This window comes from Camelina sativa, chromosome 16, assembly GCF_000633955.1.
Source record: "Camelina sativa cultivar DH55 chromosome 16, Cs, whole genome shotgun sequence".
In the NCBI taxonomy this organism is placed as follows: domain Eukaryota; kingdom Viridiplantae; phylum Streptophyta; class Magnoliopsida; order Brassicales; family Brassicaceae; genus Camelina; species Camelina sativa.
Genome location: NC_025700.1, coordinates 21,619,717 through 21,633,040, shown reverse-complemented (window position 1 = coordinate 21,633,040; position 13,324 = coordinate 21,619,717). Strand labels below are relative to the sequence as shown.

The 13,324-nt window shown below is 36.6% G+C and overlaps 3 protein-coding genes, 1 long non-coding RNA gene and 1 pseudogene across 21 annotated transcripts in view; 3 read left to right on the top strand and 2 right to left on the bottom strand.

Moving 5' to 3' along the window:
- LOC104751692 overlaps positions 1–5,134 on the top strand; it is a 9,262-nt gene extending 4,128 nt beyond the window's left edge. For 2 of the 17 annotated variants that reach the window (XR_002036028.1, XR_002036024.1), the window contains exons 18-35: positions 68–192; positions 261–358; positions 459–670; positions 765–994; positions 1,080–1,154; positions 1,256–1,309; positions 1,406–1,547; positions 1,756–1,857; positions 1,929–2,034; positions 2,131–2,195; positions 2,290–2,511; positions 2,601–2,666; positions 2,799–3,539; positions 3,673–3,750; positions 3,839–3,924; positions 4,034–4,133; positions 4,253–4,314; positions 4,452–4,923. This is a non-coding gene — a long non-coding RNA (uncharacterized LOC104751692). Of the gene's footprint in view, positions 1–67; positions 193–260; positions 359–458; positions 995–1,079; positions 1,155–1,255; positions 1,310–1,405; positions 1,548–1,755; positions 1,858–1,928; positions 2,035–2,130; positions 2,196–2,286; positions 2,512–2,600; positions 3,540–3,616; positions 3,751–3,838; positions 3,925–4,033; positions 4,138–4,252; positions 4,315–4,451; positions 4,997–5,042 lie in introns of those variants that run through there. The other 15 variants (XR_761859.2, XR_002036019.1, XR_002036023.1 and 12 more) reach the window with 15 other exon arrangements.
- On the bottom strand, positions 5,127–8,143 carry LOC104751691 (annotated as a pseudogene).
- Positions 9,691–11,015, top strand: LOC104751690 (60S ribosomal protein L30-2). 2 transcript variants are annotated; one of them, XM_019237637.1, is made up of 5 exons: positions 9,691–9,840; positions 9,955–10,060; positions 10,141–10,251; positions 10,690–10,758; positions 10,853–11,015. In XM_019237637.1, the coding sequence occupies exons 1-5, from the start codon at positions 9,820–9,822 to the stop codon at positions 10,891–10,893; spliced, it is 348 nt and encodes a 115-aa protein (XP_019093182.1). In that variant the 5' UTR covers positions 9,691–9,819; the 3' UTR covers positions 10,894–11,015. The 2 variants fall into 2 exon arrangements, with proteins under 2 accessions (XP_019093182.1, XP_010471994.1); XM_010473692.2 differs by having other exon boundaries at positions 9,696–9,840; positions 10,150–10,251; positions 10,853–11,013.
- LOC104753901 lies at positions 11,370–11,750 on the top strand. Its single transcript, XM_010476084.1, has one exon. The coding sequence runs from the start codon at positions 11,370–11,372 to the stop codon at positions 11,748–11,750; it is 381 nt and encodes a 126-aa protein (XP_010474386.1).
- Positions 12,027–13,324, bottom strand: part of LOC104751688 (uncharacterized J domain-containing protein C4H3.01) — a 3,225-nt gene continuing 1,927 nt past the window's right edge. Inside the window, exon 5 of the mRNA XM_010473691.2 lies at positions 12,027–12,420. Coding sequence (XP_010471993.1) covers positions 12,202–12,420 — 219 coding nt within the window. The 3' untranslated portion in view covers positions 12,027–12,201. The remainder of the gene's footprint in view (positions 12,421–13,324) is intronic.

The window sequence follows — 13,324 nt, the reverse complement described above, 5'->3', positions numbered from 1 at the left end:
GTTACAATTTTTAGGGTTTAATGGCATATTGTGGCTTCTCATGATTCTTTTGTTTCATATCTCACAGGAAGCCTTTGAAGGACTATTGCCAGAATATCCGGTCCGGTGATGTGTACATCCCTCGGGGGTGTTTCTATCCTAGCTCTTGACAAAGATTGTCCTTGGGACTAGTTCCCAACCCAAACAATTTTGGTAATGTGTCATATGTCTATTCAAGTGTTCATATCGTCTTAGTCTTGATGCTCAACTTTTTTTTGCAGTCAGAGGGAGACACAGTAACGGGTGGTGACTTGTAAGTTTATTGGTTTACTAGGAAGCAGCTGGATTCACAGTTACTGATCCTGTTCACACAACGTTGGTGAGTTCTCCTCTTTATCTTCCCTTCCTTTTCTCTTTTCTCTTTTCTCTGTTCAGACTGTGCATGGCTTCTCACGATTCTTTTGTTTCATATTTCACAGGAGGCCTTATTATACGGTGATGTCTACATCCCTCAGAGTGTGTCTGTCTCAGCGCTTGAAATATATTGTCCAGCCCAACAAATCTATTCTGTTGTCCCAGCGCTGTTGTGTATGTTGGTTGTGGAGAGATTAAGTGAATTGGCTGAGGAGATGGCCTTGTTAGCCTTCAATCGGGCTCTTAAGCTTATTTTTACATCTTCTCATATAATTTGGTCTCGTTGCTCAATTCACCATCGTTATTGTTGCTTGTTAGCAATAGATTGAAAATCTTGAATTGGGTCTAACTTCATTTATCTTGTGTTTTAGGATTATCCGGTTCTTTGGTGTGGGTTTTACGGGATATTTGGCAACTTCTCTCGTCCAAAGCCTGGCGTGGTGGTTATGCAGCTTTTGCTTTTTCAGGCTGGTAACTTCTTTCCCCCTTTAATATTTATTTGGTCATGCTTTTGAATTTTTACTGGCTCACAAATTATTCAGCTCGATAAGTCCCCAAGCTTTATGAAGTGTTCTCCTATATTCTAAATGAGCTGGGAAAGGTACTGCTTACATTACATTATCATTCATGTGCTACCAGGTTTCTGATTTTCTTTGGTTTTATGAATCTTGTAATTGTTGTTACAGGTCAAGAACCACCCGTGGCCTAACGTTGATGCTCATAACGGAGTGTTGCTGAAATATCGGCTAACCGAAAGAAAGGTACGAAACTTCATCGTTATCACTTAAGCCTGACTAACCACAGGCCTTGTTTTGCTAAATCTTGGTTATAAGTAATAGAGTGACCTTTCTTTCATATATAGATGCTACACTGTGCTTTTTTGGCTGTCTCAAGGAATCTCATCATCTGCTCACAGGTACACATACACAGACATACTTTCGAGTTATTGACAATTCTCGTTGAATAAAACTACACTCATCTTTGTGATGCTGTTTTCTCTTTCTCTTTTCAGCTGATATGGCCATATGGGACTGGGCTCTTGGACTGCAACTAGAGCGGCCAAAGAGTGTAAACATGGAGAGGTTACATGTCCTCCAAAAGGTGAAACTTTGCAACTTCGATGGGCTCTTAAGCTCCTCTCTAAACCACCAGAGGTTTTTTTTTTTTTTTTTTCTTGATTTTTTCTCTTTTTTTCCTTTATAATCTTCTGTCTGTTGTTTAGCATCCAGTTCTTGGTGTGGGGTTTTACGGCATCTTTGGCCCAAGCGTGGGGACCAAAGCTTTATACAACTTTTGCTTTATAATGTTTTTTTTTTTTTTTTTTTTTAATTTCATGTGTTGATTGATTGTCTCAATTTGCAGGGAAACGAGTGTCACAAACATAGATGCTGGCTAGCTCTACCAATCCATGAATCAGACCATGAGCAACGTCCAAGACGAAGAAGAAGAAGAAGAACCCTCCAGGTTTCGTTTCAATCATTCATCACCATTGGTTAAGGTCAATTACTTTTTTTTAACCATTCTTATTATTGCAGGATAAAGAGCCGTGTTAGAACCAGTAGCTACAACACACAAAGCAAGCCTCAGAAAATAACAATTTACTCCTACCAAAGCAAGCACAGAGGTCAACAACAAGGCCAGGTTCTATATCTTTCTTTGTGAGATTTTATTGTTGTTAAGTGAGATCATGAGATGTCATTCTATTTCTTTTTCTTCTTCTTGTTGTTCATTCCGCAGTAATCTATGAGATGCGGACGTCTGAGCAGATATAAAACAAGGACAGAGGTCAACATCAAGGCCAGGTTCTATATCATTCTTTGTGAGATTATACTAATGTAGATACGTGAAATCATGAGAGGCCATTCTAATTATGTTTTCTTCTTGTTCATTTAGCAGTAATCTCAGGGATGCGGATGTCAGAGCAGATATAAAACAAGGAGACCATTTCTTGCCTAAACCACCACTGCAGTTTCCTCAGGGAGACAAGTCGATGGACTTTAATAAAAGCATATGCTGGAAAGATAGCTAGTCTTCTGAGGAATCCATTCTGCACTCAGGCCAAAGAAGTCAGCCACAGTTGTCTCAAGCCAAACGCAGTCATCAGCAAAATGTGTAAAGGTGGGTAACATTCTTAATAACCATTCTGATACCAACTCTGGTCTCACGATCCTCTTGTAATTGTTTTTTTGTTGATTGCCACATTGCAGGGAAACGAGTGTTAAAAACACTGATTATGGAAAGTCATGCCATCAACAACAAGTCAGAGAAGAGAGGTATCTTTTTTTCGTGTTTCTTCTAAATCTAAGATTTTGATTTTCGTGTGAATATAGTTTTGTATGTTGACGGGTTTTTGCGATTCTGTGCGCGTGATTTATTGACTCTCTCTCGTTGAATGTTTTTTGAAGAATGAAGTAGATTCAGAACAAAACTGTTGCCAGCTTTTTACGGTAAGAATATCAAACTGATTCTGGTGATTTCATGGGTGATGGTCTTCGCGACTTAACAGATTGGAGAGTATTTGCTAGTGTTTTATTTATCTGTCCTGAAGCAAATGTTAGTCTTTACTAATTCTGTTATCTTGGTGGAAATATTTGGAGTTTAGGATCTTTGTTATTAGTTTGTGTCTCATTACGCATATCACTTATTGTTTGATCTATCTGAAATGCTATCTATCTGGATGCAAGTAATTGTTAAATCCAACCTGTTTTCGTCAGAACAGTGTTTGAGGTTTCGGTTTTACAGATCCTTGTGTCGATATGGGTTACTATAACAACGTAAGTGTCTTTTTGTTTTCTTTTGTAGCAGTAGCTCTACTACTTTTGATTTCCAAGATTTAATGAGCTTTTGTATATTTGAGTGTTTAATCAAATAGCCATTACTAACTGCAGAATTGGTTATTGGAATCTTTAACTGCAGAATTAGTTCCAGCCTATCTTCCACATGACCTCAATCACTAAACTCAGCATATGGCTCTGAGCATCTATTGGAATCTTTACCTCGTAAGATGAAACAGTAAAAAGTTGGCTGATATAGTTATCAATCATCGTGTTGGGACAACGAGAGGACATGGTGGATTGTATAACCGTTATGATGGAACTTTCTTACCGTGGGATGAACACGCCGTGACTTCTTGTACCGGAGGACTGGTGAGTGATGATTTATATTACCTGTTTGATAGATATCACTATGTTCTGAAAGCTAAAGAAAACTTATACTAAAACAGGGTAAGCGAAGCACAGGGGATAATTTTAATATTGATCACACTTAACATTTTGTTAGGAAAGGTATAATCTGGTGGCTTCGTTGGCTGCGCAAAGCTGTTGGGTTTCAAGATTTCCGTTTTGACTTTGCTATGGGGTAAGTTATCTCTTTGCTTAACTCATTTGTTTGTTTGGTTGTTTGTGGAGTCCTTAATCTGTTAAATTTGAAAATGTAATCGATGCAGTTATTCAGCAAACTATGTGAAGGAATACATTGGAGCTTTTGTGAACCATCCAGAAGGTCTTGTCACCTATGAATCTCATGGAGAAGGTACACCAAAAAATTTCATAGCTGCAGCGTTTGTGAACCATCTATGTTATATAGCTGGTAATTAGTCTAACTATCTTCTTCTACTTTCTTGAATGTTTCATAATGTTAGGAACAAAGGTATTGCTGAGCAAGATCTTAAAAAAAAAGGGATGTAACTGCGCTACATTCTTTTGTCTCCTGAGGTCATTTCTCGTCAGGCTACTATAAATGTAGGTAAAAATTTTTGAGTTTCGTTCAACTTCCACTCATGCTCCTTGGTCTTTATATAAGCTGATGTCGGGAAAACTAACCATGCATAGAAGCTAAAGATCATATTGTTATATTTCAGGAACCATTGGACATATCGCTCATGGAAATTCCACTGTTGTGAAAGCTATTTCTGGTGTGCAGGTAGATAATGAATATGCTTTACCCCTCTTCACAGTTCTATAAGCATGAGTAATTTGAATCTATGCTCTATTTAGTCACCAGAGGCTCATCCATTGGACTCAGATACATCATTTGTTTGATCTCCTTCTCTTGTGCAGACTGTTCGTTTTAAGAATGAATTGGAACATTACCATTAAGCTTGGATATGCAAATGCCAAGATTTACAAATGCGAGGATGAGAAATGGCCTAGACCAATGTGCTACAAGTGAGTCCTTTCTTGCAAGAGTGTTTTTCTATCTTCTTCTTCTACTATAAGCTTTGTGTCGAAGTCTTAACAATTTGAGACAGAGAAGTAAAGAAAGAGTACTTTTTGATCTTGCTGTAGTAGGAGATGTGTTTCTTTTATTGCCTTAGTGGACATCAGAATTGGCTAGCTTGAAGGGCTAGAGAATGGCGTCAAGCATATGTATCTCTATTGAAGTGCTCATTTGGTCTTAATTTTGATGGTCAATTGAATTCAACTTATTTGGTTCACTTATTAGATTGGTTTGGTTGATAATAAGTGTTCATCGTGATGATGCAACGGATACTCTCTCCCTTCAACATGTAATCAAATGCCTTGTTGATCTCTGAGAATGGCACTGTGTAAGTGATTAAGATCATGAAGCTAAGTCTATTTGGAGCTGATGCTCCAATCCTCTACGTTCTTCATTTACCTCGGCTATAACAAACCCTGGTTATGCTTCAGAGACTATGATTGCAAGTGACGAAGCACATAAAACCTGGTGGAGAGTGCACGACGCAATGCCTGAGAATTTGCGCAAGTTCTGACTACTAAGACTGAATTATTGAATTAGAAAGCGTAACTTGAGTGGGATCGCAGAGAAAGGGAACTACAAAGATGGACATTGGAAGATAAAGATCAAAGATGAGAGACTTAAGACTTTACGAACATTTCTGTTTTCGGGAGAGTATGCTTTGGCATTGGTTGGGGTGAGACGAACTCTACTGATAATTCTTCCACCGCTACCACCACTTCATCACCCCCGCATAAAGCTGCTCTCTCTTCCCTGTGAACTCCCTTGCAATAGCAGATCATCATAGCTGACAAAAAAAAATTCCCATATTACAATTAAACATCGGTTATTATTAATGTATATAAAAACAAAATGGTTTTGACCCTAGAATGACCTTAGCTGACTGGAATGATGGGCTAAACTGGCTATCATATGGGCTTGTTCGGACTCAGCAACAGACCATCCCTCTACGACGTTGTTTAGAGGGATTCCTTCTATGCTCTGTTGGGTACTTGGTGCTTTGCATGACTTGTTCAACAAATGTTCCTGCAATAATCAATTACTAAACTTATTGTTCTCTACTCTAATAGCACATCAATTTGTTATGTCTAGTAGTATGGTTTACCCTTCTCTGAACAACACGTGTCAGGGTATTGATGAGATGAGTTTCACATGCTTCAATCTCCTCCATTGATGTAAACCTCACTGGATCTGGTTCGAATTTCCTATTGTAAATTTATATCATAAACGTCAATACAACTTACAAATCATGAAATTTTACAGTTACTAATCAGTGGAAAATACCTAAGTTCGTCCTCTGAGATTTGAAGCTGTTCTTGTAATCTACAAACTTCTTGCTCAAGAGCCTTGTAAAATTTGCAAATATGATTAGACAAATTCCTTTAAAAATTATTTATATAATTTATTTAACAGGGAAAAGGGAAATTAATAACCTCGACATCGGAGAGGACAGGGCTATATATTGCAGAGTCATGAAATAAATAAAAGATCAGATATGGATTTTAAAAACATACGAAGACATCATTGTATTAGTGCTAGATACAAAATTTATTATAACGACGAAAAGAAAGAAACCGTGGTTCGTTGATATGGAGGGCCATGTCTTCCTCAGTTTTGAGTTGTTCAAGAGTTCTTAACAGATACTGTCACAAAAATAAAATGTTGATTAAAAACTACAATATATACACTTATGTAAAATAAATACTTCATTCTGAAACTTGTGAAGAGCTTATGTGCATGGACCCAAGTAATTGAACTGTGTTGTTTTTTTTACTGATTAAGTAGTCTCACCTCTTTGTGTTGAATACCTCTGCAAAACAGGGAGGAAAGTTTATTTGCAAAATATAGATAAAAATTAAATATTATATACTATATTAATTTGAAGTGTGTGTGATGTTACTCACTGGCGTTTGCTTTGATCGGGGAAAACTATGGCACTGAAAATTATAAAAAACAAATCCAAAAGACATGTGAATAGATATATATTATTAAAAAAAAAATCCAAGTAGATTGATGCAGTACACATACTTCTCTCTTTCTTGATCAGGAAGATTGATGTACCTCGCGAAAACGTCCTCGATCCTGAATTTAAGTCAAAAGTGAAGATACAACATCATCCATGTGTGAGTTTACATTTACTTTTCATATATGTTATATGTAAGTATATAACATTACGACTAATTTATGTATCGTTGGAAGAGGACAGAGAACAGACCGAGTTGCGGCAAACCGGAGGATGAAGGAGATAAGTTATGAAATGGAGTAGAAGTAGAATTGGTCTGTGCTTCTGAATTTTGTTTTACAGTTAGTGAGCAAACTGTTTTCAAACTTTTAGTTTCTAAAAAAAAAAAGAAGCTATGAAAGACAAGTTTTATCTGATGGAAGGGGACTCGCACCGAGTCATTTAATTTTACATGCATTGATGTCTGAAAACATGCGTGTTTTGTATATAGCGTGCGACGTATACTGCGAGGCTTTTGTATTAGTCGGTACTAACTGATCTACTAGAGTATGGCCATGTGGAAATACAATTCAAATATAATATTATTTCGAAAATTAGTAAAACAACTTATCATAAAATATTCATTTTTCTCGACTTATATCATGAAAGAATCAATTATCAACTATTCATCAGTGGAACTATATATTTAATTATTTATGAGGAACTTTCTTTATTTACAGACAAAGTCCGAAACACTTGTTAGTTACTAAATTACACTTCAACCCTATTTATGGAACTTTTGTTATTATAGATAGAAGCACACAGGAACTGTTTATATTTACGGAATACCCCAAATTTCTATTATTTGTTAAAAATGTCCCGGAACTTCCGGTAAGTTAAAAGCTTCAGTAATATGTGAAAACGTGTCGACGCTCGGTTGCACCTCTACTGAATACTAGTATGAAATAACAACAAATTAAGCAGTAGAAAAAATAATTCAAGAACTCAAAATTACTATTCGGTGGCTTTCCACCACCAAAAAAAAGATATGGCTTGTCAATGGGCAGCAGTAGCATACATACGCGCAACACTTAAGCATAAGCTGGACAGCAGTAACGAGAAGAAAAGCATGAAATGTTCTATAACAAGAAATGGAAATATATACCTTTTTTGACCGGAAAAGAGACAAAGGCGATCAGAGGGGGGAGAACATGAGGAGAGCAAGATCGATATCACAAAGTGTTGACAATTCATAAGCCTTCTTTATCAAACCTTTTTTACGTTTTGAGTACGTAATCTGTCGGTTCGTGCTCTTCTCTATCAGCTTTAACTCCAATTTAACCCGACCCATATATCCAATGGACACTGCAAATAATCAAAACGCGATCCTATTATGAATTGGTACGATACTTTTGATTTTAGTTGAAAATCGTATATACTACGTAAATGAGCCGACGAAAGGAGATTTTTATGTTGTGTGTGTTTTTTGTAAGAGAAAGAGAGAGAAGGAGACTTACAAATAGTGAGCGGATTGGTTTTTGTTCTTATTATACAAATCAGTCATATATGAGTACGTACGTACATTACTTCCATTTATACTCATTTTATATAAAACTAAGTTTTCTTTTAATCTTATTATATAACAAAGTGTTACTCAAAATTTTAACTCCAGCATTTGCCCAAGAGGCGCATATATATATATATACGTGGGTGGTATAAAGTATTTGGGAATAATTAATATGTAGAGTATATATATCTACCATAATTAATGTTCTTTTTTGTTTTTGTTTTCTTGATGAAAAATATAATAAATTTATTTATTTATTTCCTAGTCTACTAATTTATATCACCTTGTTCTAGCTACTGTGATCACATTGTATATGCGCTGTGAAACATGTGAGAAATAAAAGATTCAACTCTTGTATGTTTTTCTCTTTTTATCAGTAAAACATGCATGTGAAAGTGAGTCTGAATTTAAATGGTACAATGGCAACAAAAAACTATCGCAAACTTTAGACTACATGGTGTATAAAGGGGGATATAATTAATGAGTGAATCTTATTATAGGGAAGATGTGCCTCTCGATGAAGGATCTTCAAAAGGAAGGCAAAGGCTAGGGTTCGTAATTTCGAATGGAATATTCTTGGATGTTACTAATGTATGTTTTAGTATTGTACATGACGACCACCTGGTCTCAGTTTTGGACACGTGGAGATTTGTTTGTTTGTGTTGTCTCGGTTGTTGTTGGTACGCGCCGACAAAGATAGGAGATGGAGAAAGAAAGAGATCTTCAATGCGAAGTTTGCTCTGTTTGTGTAATTTATACATTTTTGACCGACCGATTTACATATGCCGATTTAGAACCTTCGAATATTTTACTCATTATACTAGTAACAAATTTCTTCTTCTTTTTCCAATCTACCACTTTTACAAAACGATAGTAAATTTTTTTTGTAGAACTAAAAGAAAACAAAAAAGTAGTAAAATTGGTAGATCTACAGCATTTTGGAAAATTAAAGAATAATACTATCTAAGGAAGACGTACATTATAACCACAAGGTTGATTCCGAATATAAGACCATGTTTGATGAACCACAAGGTTAAAACTATACAATATAAGGGAGGAAGGCATCATTCATATTCTGATTTTTACGGAAAATGGCAAAGTACCAAAACAATATGTCATTTTTCGCAGTATACTCTGAACCGAGAGATTAATAATCAGTTCATCCCATTTATGTATATAGAACTTAACTCATACATTGAATCGATAGAAAGAAAAAAATTGGAATACGAATTGTCCTGCACCGGCAAACAAAAAATGTTGAAACTTGAAACATAAACAAATTATATGCATGTATGCCAGAAATAAAAACAAAAATCCTATGTTTATATAATTAACCTTATCCTATTTTTTTCTGCGTGATATATTCATATAAAAGTTTCGAAGTATTCAAATACGTTTCATGTCGACAAAATGTTTAACCAAGACATGTACAACTAACTGGTTTAATGCTGATTATAAGTCGCTAACTTCACTAAAACGGACTACAAAAAGTATAGAAAATATGAAGGGTATAATCGAAATTTCACAAAAAAAAAACTGAGAAAGAGCAAAACCCTAGCAGAGAACATTGACACAGAATATAAAACGAGGCGAAGCGGCGCTTAGTCGAGTTTGGTCAGCGTGCTCCTCCTCCTCCTCTCGGCTTCTCCTCCACCGCACAGGTCCAAAAAAAAGCATTTTTGATTCATCGCCGGCGAAAATGGTGACTGCCAAGAAAACGGTTCGTCCTCTCATCAAATTTTTTTTTAATCATTTTCTCCTCATCTAGGTATCGTTTTCGATCTCAATGTGTCCAACAATGACTAAATAGCCTTTATGCTTTTTATCATTGCAGAAGAAGTCTCATGAGGGTATCAACAGTAGGTTGGCCCTTGTGATGAAGAGTGGTAAATACACTCTTGGTTACAAGTCCGTTCTCAAATCCCTCCGTGGCTCCAAAGGTGTGTGTAATTTCGTCGAACACTTGGTGTGCATACCTAAAAATGTTAACTTGTTGTTTATTTCTGGTTTTTGTTTTATGTTCTCACAGGGAAACTGATTCTAATCTCCGCCAATTGCCCACCTTTGAGAAGATCAGAGATTGAGTACTACGCTATGCTCGCCAAAGTTGGTGTCCACCACTACAATGGAAGTAAGTTTCTTTCTTCTTTGCACCACTCATCTTTAGCTCTTGTTGATTTATTGTTAGTTTGCTCCACATTAGGTTTGGTAACGGAGAAATGTATAATCAATCCTAAGTAGATTACAAGTGTACATATTTGTGCTTCTATGGGCCGTTGAGGTGATTATGATATAATGAAAACTATAATGCTTATTGACGTAAAGTGTCTATCTTTTGCTTGATCACTGTAAGCTTGAATTTGCTATTGATGTCTCACAAGAGTTACATGTTTTACTTGATACCAAATGGACTCTATTGTTGGTCACAAACATGTTAATCATCCTTCAGTATCTAGTAGCTCTTTGACCGATGATTTCATTTCATATCATCAAAGGAAGTAGATGAGATGAATGTTTATGATATTCAACATAGTTGTCAAGGCTTGACTGTGTTTTTCGTGTGTTTCAGACAACGTTGAACTGGGTACAGCTTGCGGAAAGTACTTCCGTGTTTCTTGTCTGAGCATCGTTGACCCTGGTAAAATTAACTAACTGCTTTTTGCCTTGTGTATTTTATTGCTGGTTCTTCATCGTTCTATTTACTAAATGATTTCATCTTTGGACTGTTTCAGGTGATTCTGACATTATCAAGTCAATTCCTGGTGATCAGTGATTCAATTTTTGAATTTTATCTCTCCCAGACTTTTTATCCAGTTTTGTATTTGAGTTATGAGCTATAGACATTGTGTTTCGTGAAATTTAATTATATTAAAGACCAGATACGACAGTTCTATATAAGCTGCATGCAAACATTACAAAAGTTTTCTCATTTTCTCATCTTGAGAGAACAATTACTAGTCAATACTCAAATATCATTACCGGAAACAATCAGCCTCGGATTATAGAACCGAGCCGAATACAAAACATTCTCGTTTGTCCAAAAGGAACGACACATGTAGTTCTTTCTTTTTCTTTGGTCAATACATGCATTTATTTCTTAGTATACACTGTTTAGTTTCTTATAGAGAAAACTTCCAAAATGCAAGTAAAAAATGAAAGAATCTAACTTCTATTTAACCCAACATTCACTTACTTCGGTTCATAGATAGAGAGATAGAGAAAGAGCCTTTTAAAAAACACTCCATCGTAATGGCTCTCAATACTTGCTACCAAGACACTGCGACCCTCGCGACGTCCTCTGTCTCCGACAACGGTAACTACATAGGGACTGAGAGCTGCTTTGACGCTTTCTCTGACAAGACAGATGATGTCCGGTTTCCCTGTGAGAGCAGAGAGGAGAAAAAGGTGGTGACGCCTGAGATACACCCGTCTCCGATATTGCCGTGGAACGTTCCATCGGTGCTGAAGCGAGAGTACACGAGTGATGGTCGGCTGTTATTAAAGGAAGAGAAAATGCGTGGTCACGAGTATCTTCGAGCTCACAGATCCAATGGTTGTCTCATTCTCCAACTAGTCTCTCTTGATGATGCTGATAATCGTGATTCAGATGTCAAGGATGGTGACGAGTGACGACTAATGAATGATCATCACTTGGAAGTCAAGTTACGTTGAAGTTTTCAGCCTTCAACATTTTTAACCCGTTTAGTTTGGCGGGTTTCCTTTTACTATGTTCTTGTAACCTCTGAAACTGAAATGGAATGCTATTTGCCCAAATTAAGGTTTTTAAATAATCTTCTATGCCCTTATTGACTTATTATTCATTGGTCAGTGTAATTTGCTTTGCTTTGGTCTTGGACCTCTTCGTAATTGCGATTGGTACTACTAGATCTGTTCTGTTTCTCATGATGTATATATTGATTGGTACTTCCTAATCAAGAAATTTGATGGTGAACCGTACAGTGAAGATCTTGTAATTTAGTATGATATCTACATTTATGTTTTACTACAAGAGAAAGAGAAAGTGCTTAGTTTACTTGAAGTAGAGAAATCGAAGATGAAGCTTCCAATATGTTTGGGGATCTCACTTGGCTGATTCTTCCTCTTCTTCTTCTTCTTCGAGCTCGAGACCTTCTGCGGCTAATAGCTGAGTGATGAGCAATTTCTTATCTTCCTCTGCTTTCTTTCGCATCATATCTCTTTTCTTCAACACCAACGTGTGTCGCTTTAAAGTGTTATTGAATAACTCTCTCGATGCCTTCTTCTCCTTCTCCAATATCTTCCTCTCTTCTTCCGGATCCACCTTAACACAAGTTTACAGATTCAACACAGAGCAAATGAAAATTAACTACTTTGTGAAAGAAGAACAAGCTCATAAAGACTTTCTCATTTCTTACTTTAGAACGAGAAAGACGACGAGCACGTAGGTTAATCTCCAGCTGTTGTTGCTCAGCCCATGCTGCAACCGCCATGTCACCTCTCTGATCAAATGCTTTACGCTTTTTTATCAACCATTCCATCCAAGCTTGAGAGGCCTACACAAACCCCAACATCTCATCCTCAAAATTTCCAGAGATAAAAAAGAAAAATTCCCAAGTTTTTTATATACCTTCAGTGGATTCACTCGGTTATCCATATCATATTGTCTTTTCTTGTCCGAGTCCATGAGCAACTCGTATGCAGCCTGAATCTTGATAAATCTTGCTTCTGCTGTCTCTCCTTCTTCAAGACTCCCTTTTCCATCATAAACTACAGAATAAAAAATAGAGCTACAACTTCGTGAGAACAAAGTAACTACTTATACAAACGAAGAGTGTCTTGAATCTAACACAATAGAGTGAGATGTATATAAAAACTGACTGTTCTGGCTACATGTACTGATAAACAGAAGGTTTTGGCCAGGTCTTACGTTGCTATAAACCTCACAAACACACTCAACATCTGAATCGCAGTTCAATAAGGAATTGTTACAAATAGCTCTAACTAAAGATCCAGAAAAGGTACCATCAGGATGATAAAATTTGGCTAATCGTCTGTATGCCACCTTGATCTGCTCTTCCTCTGCATCTCTATCCAACTCTGTATCCAAAACCAAACAACATACAACCCACAGTCAAAAACAGTAACCACTACACAAAGAAGAGCTTGTCCAATTCTTCTGACACAAACAGTAGCCAAAACAACAGAAGCAATTCCAAAATTGGTAC